The sequence below is a fragment of the Sylvia atricapilla genome, chromosome 9, assembly GCF_009819655.1.
Source record: "Sylvia atricapilla isolate bSylAtr1 chromosome 9, bSylAtr1.pri, whole genome shotgun sequence".
In the NCBI taxonomy this organism is placed as follows: domain Eukaryota; kingdom Metazoa; phylum Chordata; class Aves; order Passeriformes; family Sylviidae; genus Sylvia; species Sylvia atricapilla.
The window spans coordinates 26,200,403-26,218,922 of record NC_089148.1 but is presented as its reverse complement, the minus strand read 5'-3'; the positions used below and the strand labels follow the sequence as shown (position 1 = coordinate 26,218,922).

Here is an 18,520-nt window from a genome sequence, read left to right as displayed (position 1 = left end):
TCCAGGATGAAGTCCAAGTTTTATTTCACAATAAAACTTCTTTGATTCCCAGCGCTGATAACAAGGCTCTTTTTCTTTTCAAAACCTTAATTTTTTTAAGTGCTTTTTTTTTATTATTTTGGTTTTTAACTCGTTTAGATTTCCATTTTGCGAAGGCTGATCCTGCTGAAGGAGTCTCTGAGGGAGAGAAAATACAATGATGAGCTCAGATTTTCCATGGTGAAATAAGAAGCCTCACCAGATGAATGACTCTGAATTGATTTCCAGTATTTCCCAGAGCTGGTTAGAGCAAAAATTAGGTCCACTGGTATTAAAACTCGTTGCTTTTCCAAGGAATTGGGTTTGGGTTTTTGTATTTGGGATTATCCAGAACACTGACATAAAGTTTAATTTCTGTGTACACACAGAAGCAGCACAAACCACCTGCACAACTGAAATCTTATTTAAATCTTTCAAACACATCCCTGAAGTGGAATTTGCCAGGAATACTTGGGAGTTTGACTCGATGATCCTTGTGGGATCCTTCCAACTCAGGATATTCTATGATTTTCAGGATATTTTATATCATACCTGTATTAGGCCCCCTGCACAGGAAGATCAGATAATAATTCCAACACCAAAAGCCTTTGTGGGGTTCTTGGCTGGGTGGGGAGGGAAGCTCTGGTATTCCCACCACACCAGCCAGGAAAATTTGCCAGGGAACAGCTGGGACACAGAGCTGGGGAGAGCTCCCAGCATCCCAAAGCTGGGCAGGGAGGGAAATACCTCAGAAACACCCTCAGCTCAGCTCCAGGAGCACCCAGACTTACCCTGCTGCCAGAGGACTCCACAGAAATCACAGATTTCCTGGAGGGTTCCTGCTGGAACCACTCCTGTCCCTGTTCTGGCTGGAAAGGGGCTGTAGCCCAAATCCTCCTGCTCATCCATGACCTGCACATGGAGGTTTTGGTCACCCCTTTTCCCCATCTGGAATTTTTCCAGACCAGCATCCTGCTCTGGTGGAAGGTGCCCACTGCAGGGGGTGGGACTGGATGGTGTTTAAGATCTTTCCAACCCAAACCTTTCTGTGATCCTGTGATTCCCACTGGGATTTTTCTGTCCTGTCTCACACAAAACCCAATCTCCAGCTTTCTGGTCTTCCAGCACAGAAGACACCAACAATTTTTCTCCCCTGGACCACCTGATGCCAGTTTCATTGGGAATAAAGTCCTGCCGTGCTGAGGGTGGTTTTGCATCTAAAAAGAATGGGATGCAGGATGGAACCAAATTAAAAAACCAACTGTCCTAGCTGAGGAACAAAAGGAACCTTGCAAACACCACCTACCACAGCTGCTGGGGAGGGAGGGACAGAAGGAAAAAGGGATGAGCTCTGCCAAGAGCGACTGAAAACCACCGGATGGCGCAGGATCCCAGGAAGTTCAGACCCCTCAGTTTCACACCCTGTGCCCCCAGAGGAAGCCCAAATATGCACCTGTGGCACGTGACAGGCAGCACTGCCTTGTAGAGCTGTGGGATCTTCCTGTTGATCAGGGGCTGCAGAGCCTCCTTCAGCCGGTGGTAGTTGCGCTCCAGCTCCCGCTGATATTCCTTCTGGTCCGGCCCGATCAGGCTCTTGTTCTTCCGCAGGGCATCCTCACACCTGCACAACAAACCCTGTGAGAGCTGGCCATGCAGGTTTGTTCATCCAAAACCATCCACTCTGTCCCTCTGGGATCACAGGGAATAGCCTTTTATCTTGTCTTTTGGTAATCAAAGCTCAGCTGAACCACCTCGTGTCCAGGGGGCAAGGAGAGGGTGTCACATCTCCCATTTGCAGAGTGACAAACCCCTTTTTTATTGTCATTTACTCTCCAGTTACATTTATCCTCTCTGAAGAGAAATGAAAAGCTCATTTCCACAGAGCTACTTCCAGTCCCAGAGGATTTAAAGATGGATTTAACCAGGAGGGATTAACAAATAGTAGCCTGGGATGTTCATCAGGAACCCTTCTGCTTGCAAAGATGTCATTTAAATAAAGGGTAGGAAAAAACTCTATCAGCAAAGCCATTTATTTCATAAGGGAAAACTATGCTTCCACTGGATCTATTTGCTCACAGCATCTTAATTTCAATTATTTTGGTGGGTTTTTTAAAATTTCTTGGTGCTGTACAAGATGCTGGACTGAGCCTGCAGTTTGCATGACTCAAGCAGAGCAGCCAGCACATTTCTCCAGGGAACTGTGCCAGCATCCCTCTGCTCTGCTTGGAGAAATCCACTTCAGAAGGAAATGTCATCTCCTGGCCAGTCCAGCAGTTCCTCCTGAGCCTGCCAGGCTGGGAGTTCTGGCCTGTTGTGATTTCTGGGACACTTCACAAGTGAGCTGGGATCAATTCCTTCCTGATAAACAGCAAAGCCTCCCCTGAAGCCAGAGAGCAGCAGCACCAACAGGGGAGGGCTGGGCAGGTGAGGAACGAGCTGCAGTGATCCTGGGCAGGTGGAGGGACACCAGGACAGCCCTGGGTCACTGCACGTGTCCCTGCCTGGGGTGGCACCTGGCAGGTGCCTTGGGAACCCTTCCCATACCTTTTGGTGAAGTCCTTGAAGCAGAGCCGGAGTTTGTTGTGATGTCTGAAGAGCTTTGGATCGTTGGGGATTTCAGACAAGAAAACTTGTGCAACTTCTAATGGTCCCTTTAGGAGAAGAAGGGGCACAGTGAGTTTCTGGGAACTGTCTGTCATATCCAATCACTGGAGAAAGTTCAGCCACGTAGAAAACATCCACAAAACACAACATTTCCTTACACAAAGCATCCTGAAGAGCTGCAGCTGGGAAATCTGGTGTAAATCACCAACCTCAGTGACAACTGAGTCGCTTTTAGGCCTTCCTTTGTTTTATTTAAAACTCTGCTTTTGGAAAACAGTGTGAGAAACTGCACAGATTCTCCATTTGTTTTCCTTTATAAGGACTCCTGACAAAGTTTGCTCAACTCACAACTAAGGCAAAGTTTAAACAACGCAGATGGAAGCCAGGGAGTGTGTGCCAGCACCACAAATTCAACCCAGCAGTCACAACTCCAGCTGATTTTTTTTCCAGCTTGTGCACTGTGCTCTACTCAGGCTCCTTCATTTTTTCCTCAGTTTTTCTCCACTGCTTTCCATTCTGCTGAAAATCCACAGCAGGACACAACCCTGCAGAGCCTGGCTACCAAAGGGAAACTTTTAGGAAAGAGGAGCAGGCAGAAACAACTGCAAGAGCCAAGAAGGAACAGTAACTGAGGGATGTTTCTTCTCAGCCTCTTTCCACGTTTCCTAGAATCTTACTCAAATAGCAAAAATACTGGGAACAGCTAGCCTAGATCTACCAGTGACCTTAAACACATCCCACAGACTGAACAGGGAAAAAATTCCAAGGGAATTCAGGCCCAAGGCTGTGCACTTCCAGAGAGTCCAGCTGGGACAGTGATCCTCACCTGATTCACTGTGGTACCTACTGATCCCTGCAGCACCATCTGCAGCATCTTGGGGTCTGCAGGGTCTTGGTGAGTGGCAAAAGCCAGTTCCTGTGTTTTCTTCTGCATGTCCTCGATGGCGACTTCAATGGGGGTCAAGATGATCTAAGCAAGAAGCCAGAACAGGGTTTTTGTTATGGCTGAGCTTGGCAACCAGGCACAGGCCTTCAGGAACACCCAGGTCACAGTGGGGTGGCACCACGAAGGGCTGGAGGACACCAACAGGACTGACAGGATTTCAGAAATGCATAGTCTTGGCTCAGTGATATTAAGAAAAGGTTTGATTTTCAGATTTGTGTTTCTGGGCACTCCAGAGCTGTCTGAGATGCTTCTGAGTGGCACTGAGGGTCACTGCAGGGTTGCAGCACTGCTCACATTGTCCCAGTGACCACACCTGCTCCTGCCCACCCTTGGAAAATTATCACAGAACCATGGAATGCCTGGGTGGGAAGGAACCTTAAAGCTCATCCCATCCCACCCTCACCATAGGCAGGACACCCTCCCTAGACCAGGCTGCTCCAACACCAATCCAGCCCGGCCTGCAGAGCTCTCCAAGCACCCCTGCACACACCAGCTCTGGAGGTGGTGGGGCAGACACATCCCTACATCAGTCTGGGCTTGCTTTGGGAACAAGGAGAAGCTCCTAGGAACTCCTAAGCCAAGCTGGAACCGGAGCTGCACCACCAGGCACCATCTCCCACCCAAGCCAGCCTCACCTCCTCCTTGTGGATGACGTTGATCCTGGTTTTGATGTAGGGGAAGGCGTGGGAGGTGGTGAGGATGGTCTTGCGCTTGAACTGCTCGTGCAGGTCGCCGTGGGCGCGGCCGTCCAGCGTGAAGGGCGTGCAGTACATGAAGCGCCGCAGGTTGTAGTTCTTGTCGAAGTAGGTGATCCTGTCCTTCATCTCGTACGTGTCGAAGTAGGGCTCCACGTAGGTGATCTGGATGTAGGCCTGCAGGGGCAGCACGGGGTGTGCTGCTCAGCTGGATCTGTGTCCTCCCAGTGCCACCACTGCACAAGCCAGGCCTGGGTTTTGCCTCCCGAACTCGCGCTCGCGCCGGAGGGAGCGAGGCAGGGTAAAGCACAGCTCGCTGCCCTTCCCTTCTCATGCCTTTCACAGCATGGAATCATGGAATGGTTTGTGTGGGAGGGACTCTGAAGTCCATCCAGCCCACCCCTACCACAGGCAGGGACACCTTCTCCTAAATCAGGTTGCTCCAACCTGGCCTCGGACACTTGCAGGGATCCAGAGGCAGTCACAGCTTGTCTGGGCACTCTGTGCCAGGGCCTCACTGCCTCACAATGAGTTTCTCCCCAATATCCAACCTAAAACATTCCTTGCAGGTCATGGCCTACCCTTAGTCACAGTCTTGTTTCCCAAGCCTGCTCCTGATCTTTCTGCTACACTTCAAGAACGTGGCATGAAGGTGACAAAATGCTGCAGCTGCACAAAAGCCAGGGAATAGCTCAGCCCCTCCTTCCTTGCACCCAGCAGAGCAAGGCCAGCACAGCCTCTGTCCTTTCCCCTCCTTCCTTCCCACCCACTACCACCAGGGCAAGGAAGGGAATGGCAAATTCTGCATCCCTTGCTGGAATTATTTTCCCAAACTCTCCTCCCAAGCAGCCACAAGATGCTCAGTACATAGATTTTGTCGCCCACGTGGTGAAATCCAGTGGAGAATTTGTCCCACTGCATTTTCACCCATTCAGGACCTGTTCTACTTCTACACCTGCATTTGTGCCCTTACCTTGTTGGGATCAAGTTTACATTTGTCCACAGGGTTTGAGTCCTTGATCACTTCCAGTGCATCTTCCCCAAACCGTTCTCCATAAAACCCCTACAACCAAGGAGGAAGGAACTGAAAGCAAACATCAAATGCAGCCCTGATGGGGGCTGGGGGGCAAAGGCACGTTCAGGGGAGGTGAAGCTCCACATGCCTTTGACAGAATGTGATCTGCTGAAGCCAGGAGAATTCCAGCAGTCACATTCCAAGGGCAATGGGAAAGAACAAGCCCTGGAAAGCAGGAGAGCCTTCCAACAGGGTCTGGTTCTCAATGAGGTGTTTGGGTTGGTTTTGTGGCTCAGAACGGGTCAGTTTGGGATCCACTGGTGTTGGAAGCAACAGAATGTTTAAATTCTAGTTAATGATTTTAATTAACATTTAAATTAACTGTTTTAATCATAACCTGTGTATATTAATTATAAATACTGTGTTATTCTTAAATGACTCTTAGCCAGCACTTAGAAACATTGTCATAACCTACTTCTGTGGGAGCACAAAATTAATGAAGCTTTAAGTTTTGATAAACCAACTCTGCTGTGCTTCAATGAACAGAGCCTGGGAGAGAGAGACTGTTTAGGTTGGACATCTGGAATGTAGAATTATGGACCACAAGGACAAAATAAAGAAGAGACTACCAAAGACTCCGTCTATGCCCTGGAAAGACCCTATTGGAGGAAAAGGAAAATGGGAACACCATAAATTCTCAGGGAGAGCCTCTCCCTGATGAGGGAATTCCTCTCCTCCCACAGAGGTGACACCAGCCCCAGCTCTCAAACACCCAAACTGCTTTTCTAAGGGGCTGCTCCTGTGAAACATTTGATAGGAAGCAGTTAAACTTCCAGTCAAACCCTCTCACCTCCAGCCGATGGGAGATTTCAGCCAACTTGGTTATTGCAGGTTCCTTGTAAACAAACTCTTGCTCATCCAGGTCTCCAAACTTAGTTCCATAAAAACCAACTCGGAAGTAGGTGCCAAACATCCTCTTTCCATCCTAGGGATGGAGAAACAAGAGGTTATTTCAGGGTGGAAACAGGCACACCCCCAAGCGCGGCTGCAGGCAGGCTCCTGAATTTATGCAAAATGAAAAGAAATTAAAAAACAAGGGAAAAAATTAGAAAGAAAGAAGGGAAAGAAAAAAAAAAAAACACACCTGGAACTCAGCATGGATGCGTTTAGCAGCAAACACCACAATGGAATTATAAACTAATGTGGAATTCTATGGATCAGTTACGACCATTAGCCCAACCCTGCAATGACTTCTCCCAACCCAGGAGGAGCCTGGAGGTGCCAGCACGGAATCATGGAATGGTTTGGGCTGGGAAGGACCTTAAAGCCCATCCTGTGCCAGCCCTGCCATGGGCAGGGACACCCTCCACTGTCCCAGGCTGCTCTGAGCCCCAATGTCCAACCTGGCCTGGGACAGCTCCAGGGATCCAGGGGCAGCCACAGCAAATCTGGGAACTTGAGACCCACCACCCTCATAGGGAAGAATTCCTTCCCAATATCCCATCTAAATCTATTCTCTTTCAGTTTAAGAAGCATCAGATGTCTCTGAGAGGCAGAGCACTGGCAGATCATTGTTGGGATCATTATCTGGAGGCCCTCCAAAGCCTGTGCAGAAACCCTGCAGGGGTCAGACACCCCTGGAATGACCCAGCATCGATTCCCCCAAATCCACCCTCCAGGAATTGCAGGGTTGGGCCCAAGTCAATGTCCAGTTCACTCACTCACACACACACAAGTGCTTTTGAACCAGCATTCCAGCTGGGAGGTGTTACACTCTCTAGGAACTGTCTAGGAGAGAGGGCCAAAGTCACTCCTGGTGAAAGCAGATGCAATCCTGTGCCATGTACCTGCTTCCAGGGGAGCCAGTGGTGAATTTGGCCCCGAAACGCAACAAAAGTAGAGAAACAAGAAAGATTTTTTGCTGGAAAGGCAACGGAGAAAATCTGATTAAAAGAGAGAGAGAAAGAGAAGAAAAATGCTTTAAAAATTAAACACACCTTGCTTTTGTTAAAGAACTCACGCTGCATGCACAAACCAGGGATGCCTTTCAGCAAGAAAACTCCAAAATGTTCACCTTTACTCTCGTGACAAAGTGTGATGCAGTGTAGGACACTCAGTGTCCCTGAGCTGGGTTAGATTTTGGCTTCAAACAGCCCTTACAGGTGTCCTGGCTGCCAGATTTTATTTTAGTATATTGCTATGGCAAAACTGATCTCTTGTGGTGATGGTGAACATGATCTATGGAAGGCAAAGAGGATAAATAAGGCAAACTAAAACAAAAAAAAAATCCCCTTCAGGCAAACTCCAGACTGCAAAAACCACTGGCATGGCCACTGCCTTCTCCTGACTGGAGGAAACTGGAGCATCCCCCTGGAGGTGCCTGAGGGAAAAAAACTTCCACTTCAGAGCTGAGCTCTACCCTCCTGAAGGCACCTGGGGTGAGTAGCAGCCCTCACCCCAAAAAAGCAACACCTGGCTGTGCCCAGGTTCTCTGGACCCTGCTCTAGAGCCTGTCTCTCTGGAAATCCTGCAGAAAGGGGCTTTTCTCCAGCCCCACTGCCAGGGCTCTCCTCACACCACAGGACCCCAGGAGCACTCCCAGGGTGGGAACTCCAGCTGCAGAGCTGTTGCTGTTTTACTGGATGCTGCCACTTCCCTGGACTCCCTGTCCTTGTCCAGTGCCCATCCCTCTGGGTCCATGCAGGATTCAGCTACTGAACCCTTTTTTCCTCATCACTACCATTTCAAATGTTTTGGATAACATTACCCACACTAAAATCCCTCACCACCCAGCAGTTCCAGCTTCTGTCTCACTGTCACAGACAGAAGGCTCCAGGGCTCCTCTCTCAACATCCTTCCCAAGGTGGGGTTGGAACCTGATGCTCTTTAAGGCATTCCCTGACTTTGTGTCTGCCATGGATCAGTTCCCCAGAGCCAGCACAAGGCTTGGCCAAGCTCCACAGGGAAGTCTGGGGGATCCTGCCCCAACCCTGGCACAGGGTGGTTGAGGACACACTGATTTCTAATTAATGAGCTTTTTCCTTCCTCCTTGGCCAGGGGTTTCCCGGGTGTGAAGCATTTGCAGAACTCACCTACAGGTGAGTTTTTGCCATGGACATCTGCCCAGGCAGCTCTTTGTTACAGGCAGGGTAAAAATACTAAGGGAGGAAGAGAATGCTCTCTTGTTGATCAGCATAAATCACTGAAGAGTTCTGCTGGCATTTACTAAATGCATCAAATCAGAGTTTTGGGGCATTGGGGAGCCTGGTGAGATTCCCTGCCCCTGTGTAAGGTCAGCTCCCAGCTCATCCCCACACAGAGCAGCTGCTCTGGCTTTCCCTGGTAAATCCAGATGCTGAATGCCAGTTAAAGGGATCCCAGAGCCAGCAGTGAGGAGCACTGTCAGCCCCTGATGGGACTCATGCTGGGAATCTGAGCCTGGAAGCAAGAGAATGGGAGCAAATCCTTTTGGGGGAAACACTCCAGGCCTCCCAGGGATATTCAGGAGCTGCCTGGGATCAGCTCCATGCCTGGCATTAGGGATAGGGGATGGCTCTGTACTGGGATCTCTGAAACTCAGCCAACACCAAACCACTTCCCAGCCACAGCAGGGAAAACTGAACAAATAACTTAATGCTCCGTGGTCTTGTTTCTGGCAAGAGCTAAAAACGCAGATATGAGGGAGGAATTATTAAAAGCATCATATCTCCTATTATTTTTTCAAAAAATAATAGGATTTGGGGAGGAAAAGAGAATGAAGGTGAACACTGAATAGCCATCACACAACTGGCAGAGCAGGTAACAGCCACCATGACTTATGAAGGTTCATGATTTGTTATTATGCATGGTAAATACCTTTCCAAATTGCTGGGAATCAAGTTTTGGGGTTATCTCTTGCACGCACACAAAAAGCTTTGCCAACAAGATTTGGGGGGGAAAAAAGATAAATCAGATGCAAGAGGGATCACCTGCTGCCTTCACCAAGACAGCAGCAGCTGCCTGAAGGGTGCAGGAACAAATGCAACTCCTTCAAAATGCAGAATCCAACCCATCTTTATCAAACTCAGCACTGTTATTTTCCTGCTCAATTTTAAACCAAGGTCCTTTGCAGTGTTGCCAACTACTACAAGTCTTCCAATATTGATATTTTTGGGAAAGAATCAGCTCCTGCAGCCCTGTTATCCACTGGCAACCTCCCCCTGCAGAGTTTAAAAAGAGTTTTAAAATTCTCGTGGTGTAGCATGAAAAGATTTTTTTTTTCTTAATTTTCCTAACTGGAAAGCAAACAAATGGAATGAATTCAACATTTACTCCACGAATAAACACACAAACCCCATCAGTTGGTGTGTTTAAGGAGAGCTCAGGAATGCTCTGGTGCCAGACTTAGGACACTGCAGATGCTTGTAGTTGGCAACACCACATTCCTTGTGCCATGAGGAGGGTGCTGCTGTTGGCATAGCTCTTTGCTAAAATGAAACTGGGGGTTCCACAGTGTAAAACAAAACAAAACAAAAAACGAAAAGGGGAAGTGGTGGGGAAAAAAAGGGGCAGAGAAAGGGAAAAAAAATTCCACAAGTAGGAACTTACCACAACAGACAATAGTAAGAGTGGGGAGGAGGGTCAGCAACCAGGGCGATAGAGGAGAAAACAGAAAGTATTTAATTAGGGAAATTCCATAAAACAAACAAGCAGCAAATTGGCAGCAAATAAATTTTAAAATTAAAAAAAAAAATAAGGGGGGGGAGCATCCATTAAAATATTTAAAATAAGGTGGGGGGGGAAAAGGGCAAAACATGCAACAAACCTGAAAGCTACAAAGCACAAAGGTCAGAAAAAGTGTGGCAATGAAGGAGCACGATGACAGACGAGAGCTGAACCCACGGTGTCTTTTACCATGCAGTAAAACATGACCAAGTGGTGTTAGAATCATAACCAATGGCAGGAGTCTCTCCAGGGGTCGATTTAGGGGCAGAATAATAAAAACAGATGCTCACAGGCCTTGTTGGCTTCAACACTTTTACATCCTTTCCACACCTAGCACAAGTTCTCTGCTGGGCTGTGTCTGCCTGGACCTTCCATGGGGACAAGGGGATGACTTCAAGGGCCAGCCCTGAAGTGTCAGGGTTTATTTTAAGCTGCTCAATTTCCTTTCTTTTTTTTTTTTCTCCTTTGCTAGGCTGGAATTGAAACTGACATTCAGACATCACCAGCCTAAATTCTTACAACACCAAAGGTTTTTTTGTCTCAGCCTCAGTTCTGTAAATGTGTGGTGGAAACCTGGAGGGAGGTGGCCCAAAATGAGCTGCCTGATCCATAGAAAAGCAAAAATAAACTGTAGAGATGAAGCCTAAAGAAATAACACCATATTCACAGAGCTTTTTAGTGATTTCTGAGATTTCTCCATGCTCATGCACCCACTGTGCCAACTGGACTAGGGCAGGAGTCAAAGTGGCCCTGCAGATTAATCAATTGCTTTGTCTATTTTTAACCCAAAAGCGTGGCTCTCGTGGTGTGTGTTGCAAAACTGTGAGCAGACAGCCTCCTCAAAAACCCAGGCAGCAAAACTGGCCCCAGTTAACACAACTGAGCCCTTTTACTGCCAGATAAACCCCTACATAAATTGACTGGAAATAGAAGGAAGCAGTTTCTCCTCTGAGGTCAAAGGTGCACCTGCAGCAAACCAGGTTTGTGTTTGGTACCTCTGAGCACTGGTGCTTAAATCGACCCCTGTGGGTGGGGTGAAAATATGGTATGGAGGGATGATTTTCTGTGTCAATGCTGATGGAAAGAAATATAAACAAATTACAAAAAACAAACTAGTGATGATACAGTGGCTCATTCACCAAAGAACCTCATTAGTGGAACACGTCAGCATCCATGCACTACCTACAGCTGCTTATGAGGAAACTCCTACTACAACCACGGTTTATTGGGATTTCTTTGGTTAATGAATTGTTTTAAACAGCAGACAGCAACAGAAATACCCACAGCTAGCACATGTGGGCAAGCGTTGGCGTGAGTCATCTGGAAACTCAATTAGTGTTCTCTGCTAACTAAGATGGAGTTACCTACCTCCCAGCCAGTACTCTGTGTGATAAAAAGTAAAAAGGGCATGTCACAGAAACAAAAAAAAAAAAGTTTCAAAGGCCAAAACATGACCAGCAATAACCCTGCAATGGTTCCAATGGTTCTAAGTCATCATGCAACCAAAGCAGCCTCCTCTGGCCCAGCACAGCCCTTAAGCTGGTGGCTTTTGCACCATTCAAGTTTGGACAGGTTCCTTCCATTCTTTAACCACCACGTGAACAAACAAATAAACCCCTCCCAGCATCTCTGGATGTTACCTACCAGGCTAAAGGCAAGGTACAGTGGGTTTTCCCAGCATGCAAAACACAGTTTAAAAGAACATCTGAAAGGATAAACTGGAGTTTTTAACTCTTGGATATTTCTGAAGTTACAACAAATCTGGGTATGTGATGTTCTCTCGTATTAAATTCCAGAGGAAAAAAAGCCTGTTAACGATCCTTGTATTTACTGTGGATCATCATTTGACAATTCTGGAATCTGAGAATAATGTTTTTTTCATTTTCCTTGCACTGAGCATTTGAAGTTTCTTCACAATTCACCCTGCAGCTGAAAATTCAAACCATTACCTGGTGAACAATCTTGCTGAATGCTTCCTGCAGTTTACCATGAATAGTAGACAACTTCTTGGCATCTCTGTTGGCTTCATGAATAGGAATAAGGACTTTGTAAACCTCATTAACTGCTTCATACATGCCAGCCTACAAAAATAAGGCCCATCAGATTGCTCCATCAATTCAAGAGCCAGAATTACACACACAGCATTTAAATGATAAAACTACAAAATGAAAGAGTGCCTGAGACACCACTGTGAGATTATCACATCTTTTCTTAAAATGTACCCAGAGGTAAATGGATAAAATCCTCAGTTACCCCCGAAATCAAGAGCCTGGTGGATTACACCTTGCTGTCAGGAATTAGAATCATTAACATAACCAATCCTGGGATATTTTGGGTGGATACAGGCACAAGAGCAAAACAAGCTGAACAGGACCCTAACCAAATCTAAAGGAATTAAATGTGGAAAAGCTTAAGTGCACATTTCAGCTTTTTCTGTTCAGCACATCTTCAGCCCCTGTGACTTCTGCATCCACCTCTGGCACTCCAGGAGAGATGGACTTCGGAAGACCCTCAGGATCTCTCTCATGGAGTGAGTCCAGCCCATCATGGGCAGTCACTGCATAGAGTGGCTTAGCAGGAATTCCAGGTTTTCACCCTGGATCTATTGCTGCTTGTGCTTAAGTCCACTGAATGACACTTCATGTTGTGCAGTGGGAATTAATTCACTTGTTTTCCTTGGTTTACTCCACAGGGCAAACCAGGCTGTCTTAAACAATTAAAACTCCAATTGCTCCATGCAAATTAAGCATTTACGATAGAATTATACACTCAAGAGAGAAAACATTTTCCTTCCTACTGCCCAGCAGTGTGAGGTTGCTGGAGAAGGGAGGTAAAGAAATGGAAGTCTTCTACCATGGAGAAAGATGCTGCAGCCTGTTCCAGCAATCCCACCAGACCAGCTTCTGTAAAATACTTCCCAGAACAGATTCCTTCTTCATCAGGGGACACAACATCATCAGAAACTGCTGACTCTTCCAAAACATTGGAAGATATGTTCTGGGGAGATGTAAGAGATAAAAATACACATTTACTCTATTTAAACAACACTCAACACTTTCAGTACTTCAAAAAGGCAGCTGATTTACAATCAAATCCTGGCATTTCTATAGAAGTGGCTTTCTAATTTTTGTAAGAGTATATATATAAAATATAGCTTTCTCATTTTTGCAGAGTATATATATAAAATACAGTTTTCTATTTTTGTAGAGTATATACGTAAAATATAGTTTTCTATTTTTGAAGAGTATATATGTAAAATATTTCCATTTTTTGCAGTGTATATATAAAATATATCCATTTTTGTAGAGCATGTGCATAAAATACACACTTCTATTCTCACAGAGCAGCATTTCACTCATGGAACAAACAGCGAGCACTGTTTGAGGACGTAGGCACAGAACTCCCAGCACTTGGAAACACTTTGTACCTCAGCAGCCAAGCCCAAAAACCCCTCAGAGAGGATAAAGCCCACCTGAAATGTCACACAGCCCACAGGGAGGTATTTCCTGTCCTCCAGCATGCTCAGGTACTCGGCCACCAGGGCTGCAGAGTGCACCAGGCACTGGGCGGACTCGGCGTGGTTGCTCCTCTCGGAATGTTTCCCTGCCATGTTCTGCAGCCACGTCAGCCGCAGGTCGGGGGAATTCTGGTAGCCCTTGGCAATCCTAAAGGGAGAGGAAACCTCTGTGATCCCGTGGCCTTTCCTTCTGAACCAGCACAGACCTCCAGCAGGGTTTTTTCCATACTGTATTTAATCACTTCTGCTTTAACATCAACACTCCCCACTTAGTGCTGTCTGGAAATTCCTGAGACAAGCAGCTGTTGAGATGGGAAGTCACCCTGAAGTACAGATTTTTGAGCCAGTCAGTGGTGGGTGAGCACTGGGGGATGCTGAAGCTCTTAACCAAAGCTGAATCACTTGAGACTGGTGGCAATCCTAAGGTGTGGGACAATCAGAGCACACCTCTACAAACAAAACCTCTGCTGACTACTAAGAAGCCCTCAGGGTCATTTGTGTAGACAGCACGGTGAAATTTGGCACTTGGGAGCTTAACTTGGCTCTGGAATATCTTTTGCATATGGACACCATTGTATGCACCACCAAAAAGCCTTTTGGGCAAGCAGGTGGAGCTGGAAGACCCACAAGTTCTCCCTGAAGCAAGCAGGGAGAGTTCTCTACTCAGGTGGAAAATGAGATTTCCAGGGATGGCTGGGGAACAAAAACTACTTTTATCCAAGACAAGCTGCCTAAATGCCAAACAAAACCTCTCAGCACCACATTCAAACACAACAGACAGGCACATACAGTTCTGTGAGACCCAAAACTGCTCCAAAAATCAAGTCCTGTAATGCCCAAATGTGCAGCATCTGAGCCCAAATCCACGTGCAGCGCTGACATCTCCTGTCCCTAAAGTGCCAACTCTACCTGTACATCAGGTCAATCAGCATTTCTGGATCTTCCTGGTGCTCCTTCATTTTAACTGTGTCTGACAGGATCATATGGAGGTTGAACACTAAATCCTGGACCTGTGAAAAATAAGCTGTTGTAAAGAATTGGCAATGGGAATTGGCTACACATTGTTATGTGAAGAACATGGTCACTCCCAATCTTTGTGTGATTGCATCTTGTCAGAACTAATCAAAGCCCTAAATTTTATGTGGTTAGATGATTAAAAAAAAACCCAAACCCCAAACTCTTTTCAGGCAATGTATGAAAATTCCACTTCTAGAGGTTTAGGCACAGCCTGTTAATTAATTACATATTACTTGTCTTGTGGTTTATGTCTTTTACCTGGTCAGGAAATGTTGTCTCCCTAAGTTCCAGATCCTCCTCAGCATATGTCAGGATAGTCTTGAGGGAACGTCGCAGAAATTCTTCATTGAAGTTCTGGGATGTCCCCACCAGGGATGACAGGGACATGGTCACCTGCATCTTCACTCTGGCAAAGTTCTGCAACAGAGATGTTGTTATGGTATTTCAGCAGCCTGGAGACAGTGCAAAACCAGTGCTTTGGCCACGGCACCCTCCTCCTGACCTGACAGAGAAAAGAAAACTGGAGTTTTGCAAAAAAGGCTGTCTCAGAGCAGCGATTAGAATAAACCTGCTGCTGCTAAACTTCATAATCTGACAATTATTTCCAGATAAAGGTTCTCCTACAAAACTATTAGTGTTGTTTGTTTCCACATGGTCTCCTCTCACACACCCTGAACAGGACGATTCTCTCATGAAACATCCTTGATCCCAGCTGTTTTTGGTTTGATCAAGCTTAGAAACTGGAATCCTGTTATCTTTGCTGCTGTCAATCCCCTCACAGATGTCCCCTAGTTCTGTGGGGACTGTACCCAAAGCCAGCAGCCCCCAGCCCCGTTATCTGCAATAACCCAGGGAAGAGCAGCAGGACTCACGTTCCCAATCTCGAAGTTCTGCCTCATGAGGAGGTACAGGGAGGCACTGGCGTGGGACCTGATGGTGCCGATGCTGCTGCTGCAGTGCCTCAGGAGCCTCAGGCACAGGTCTGCACATTGCTCTGTCTCCTCCTCAAACAGCAGCTCAGGGAACTGGAAAACAGCAGGGGAGGAAATAGGTGCTTGGACAGGCAGGAATGAGCACTCAAAGAGGCAGCAGTGAGGGTGCAGTGGAATGAGAGGGAGCCTAATCCCTCTGTTCTGAGGGGAATGATGCTCATTTGAATCACTTTACAGTCAGGCAAAACTGGCAGCACTGGAAGGCAACTCATTTTACCTTCCCTTCCAACTTGCTCCTACATCTACACCCTCACACTGATTTACATCACTCCCAAAAACTCAGGCTTAAAACTTCGAGCTTCTCCCTGCACACCTACAGAAACCGGGAAACAAATCCATTTAAAGTGACATTTGTCCAGCTTAAACCCCACCTGTGCCTTGAGCTGGTGCCTTTTCCCCCTCAGTGCCAGCCAGGAACCCACATCCCACCCATGGTGTGTGAGCTGCACTTTTTGGTTCAGCCAACCCCAAAAGGCAGAAATTCAGGTACTGCCCATGAAAACCAAGTCAGGCTACGCTGCCTGAAAATTAACACTGCCCAAAATAATAATTTCTTGGGGAAGTGACCCCATGCAGAGGAAGAAACGGCGCCTTCCTCCCTCAGTGCTGCTCAGGGTGGATTTCAGCCCCCACAGGGGATTCACCTTTGAGACCAAAGCTCTCTGTGTGGCAAAGCAGTGCTGGAGGTAAAGGGCACTTTGGTTGCAGGCCATGCTGTGCAGCAGCACTTTGAGCACCCCGCCGAGGATGCTCTCCTTGGACTCCGTCACGGACACGGTCTGCAAAGGGAAAACAAGACTCTGTGAGGAAAACAGGAATCCAAGATTCCATGAGGAGAAAAGTGAACCTCCTGAGTGCCTCTGTGTGTGTGTGGGAGAGAGCAAACAACTCTGAGCAAAAAGCCTTTTGCATGGGGAAATCACCCACTTAGCTGAGGCTGCCAAACAGCCCCGCTCTGAGCCAATCCCCAGGTGAGGAACACCTGATCCATGGATCAAGCAGGTGGAATGGGGATTCTTTGTCCTCAGGGAGGCTCTGACTTCGGGGACATCGTTCTGCTAGAGGGAAAGCCCACAGCTGGGCTCTAGCTGGGTTATTCAGGCACAAAGTACAGGCCTTGGGATTCCTGGGTCTCTCTGCAGATCAGAGGTGGATCTGGGAAGCATGGTCCTGCCTGCTCCCAGCCCATGCCCAGGTTCATTTGTACAGAAATCAGGGGACAAAGTGAGTACAGGTCCAGGAGGCTGACCTGGAACCCAGTGATTTGAGACAGGTTTGGGAAAAACTGGAGGATCTGTTTGGAACAGGGCAAGATTTGGAGATTTTTACAGTTCATTCCTGAATAATTATTTCTTATACTACAAGGAGTGAAGAATCTTCAAATCCTCAATTTCAAGACTGAAGGAAGGTATTGCAATGTAAAACCAGATTGTTCCTGCTGCTGCTGAACAGCACTGAGGCAGTTTTGTTTAACAAAGTGCTGCCTGGCCAGGTGAGTGTAATGCCATTACATCTTCATTTCCTTATAACCTCACCTGTACAACTATCTCTAGAGTATCCAAAATTATCAGGTTGGCTTCTGTTGCAAGATTCCCATCGATGAGTGCCTCATGTTCTATCTCTGCCCTCGACCTGATCAGAGAAAACAAAGCAGCAAAATTACTTCCTGATCAAGGAACAGACCTACATATTTTCTAGTCAAAAATATTCTCTCACTAGCAGGAAACTCCCAGTAAAGAGTTTGTATATTTATCACTGGACAACACCACGAGGATATTTCAATGCACCCTCTAAGAAAACAGGAAGGAAAACTCAGTTTTTAACAAGTACAGACTTTACAGAGGCTTCACGTTCATCATGCTTGGAGAGCTCACACTGCTCTCTGACACTTCATGGCTCTCTCAGGAACACAACAACAGTTCAGAAGGCCAGTCCAACTCCAAATTGGCTCAGCAGCACCGTTAGGCATGCGACAGCACAACCAGGAACAGGACGTGTGGCTTTATGCTGCAGGCTGTGGACACACGGTGGTGCTACACGAGCTGGGAACCTGCACTGGGAGCAGCACAGTGCAGCCTGCCAGGCTGCAATCTTATCTCTCCAAGCTGCACTGCATTTAATACTTGAAGCCCAACTTCCTCTCTGAGAAGGACAAGGTTTTTGCTGCTCCATGCCAGCTTTCCTGGAAAGCCTTGCAAAGTCCAGACACCCACACACCTGTGGCTCCAGGAATTCAGCACAACCAGCCCCTTCCAGTAACACCAGTTGCACTGGGCAGAGATCCAGTGGTGTACTGAAGGAGCCTAACCCTGGCCTGCCCTGCCACAGGTGCCATCTCTGACAGACTCGTGCCAGGCCAAATCCCAGCAGGGGGGTGACCAAAATTCCAGAAAAATACACAGAAAGAGGGAGAAGCGACTTGGCTCTTGGAGCTGGATTGCAGCAGCCCTTCCCTGCCACACTCCACGTCCTCTGGGAGCTGGCTCACACTCCCAACATCTCCAGGACAGGAAGTTTTGGGACCTGGCCTCACAAAAAATAATACCATCTGCATAAAATGCCAGCAGCTGCAAGGCGTGCACAGCTCTTGCAGCGAGAAGTCTGTTTATGGGGTTTCATAAGGGCCAGACTCTACCTACACACACAGGACACAGCAGACCCAGTCACAGCAAGCAGGGGTTAGAAAGCAGCTCTAGAGAGTTTTATCTAAGCAGCTCATTTTGTGAGGTGAGACACCATCCTTTGACCATCCCCAGCTGTTCAATGTGGACTTGAGGTCCTTCTGGGAAGGACAGGGCTCAGACCCAGCGCTGGCAGTGAACTGATGAGTCTGTCAGGCCAAATTTTCATCTGGTGTGACTCTGGAATCTCTATCTCCATCACTTCATCAGCAGGAATACCCTGGTCATTTGGCTTTCCCAATGACTCAACAGCACTGGAGCCTTGGAGAAAAAAACACTAATTGTCATCAGGAGAAATGACATTTTTTTGTGGGACAAAACAACTAAAGGC

The 18,520-nt window shown here is 47.2% G+C and overlaps 1 protein-coding gene across 8 annotated transcripts in view; it reads right to left on the bottom strand.

Annotated features, from left to right (window-relative positions):
• Window positions 1–18,520, bottom strand: part of DOCK7 (dedicator of cytokinesis 7) — a 93,044-nt gene continuing 74,524 nt past the window's right edge. For 3 of the 8 annotated variants that reach the window (XM_066325372.1, XM_066325366.1, XM_066325369.1), the window contains 16 exons: window positions 17,044–17,140; window positions 16,153–16,287; window positions 15,389–15,541; window positions 14,775–14,933; window positions 14,409–14,509; window positions 13,455–13,647; window positions 12,836–12,979; window positions 11,932–12,063; window positions 11,351–11,365; window positions 6,129–6,254; window positions 5,237–5,326; window positions 4,204–4,440; window positions 3,449–3,592; window positions 2,563–2,669; window positions 1,472–1,639; window positions 1–177 (listed from right to left, as the gene is read on the bottom strand). In XM_066325372.1, coding sequence (XP_066181469.1) covers window positions 135–177; window positions 1,472–1,639; window positions 2,563–2,669; window positions 3,449–3,592; window positions 4,204–4,440; window positions 5,237–5,326; window positions 6,129–6,254; window positions 11,351–11,365; window positions 11,932–12,063; window positions 12,836–12,979; window positions 13,455–13,647; window positions 14,409–14,509; window positions 14,775–14,933; window positions 15,389–15,541; window positions 16,153–16,287; window positions 17,044–17,140 — 2,044 coding nt within the window. In that variant the 3' untranslated portion in view covers window positions 1–134. Of the gene's footprint in view, window positions 178–1,471; window positions 1,640–2,562; window positions 2,670–3,448; window positions 3,593–4,203; window positions 4,441–5,236; window positions 5,327–6,128; window positions 6,264–11,350; window positions 11,366–11,931; window positions 12,064–12,835; window positions 12,980–13,454; window positions 13,648–14,408; window positions 14,510–14,774; window positions 14,934–15,388; window positions 15,542–16,152; window positions 16,288–17,043; window positions 17,141–18,520 lie in introns of all 8 variants that reach the window. The other 5 variants (XM_066325373.1, XM_066325367.1, XM_066325370.1 and 2 more) reach the window with 3 other exon arrangements.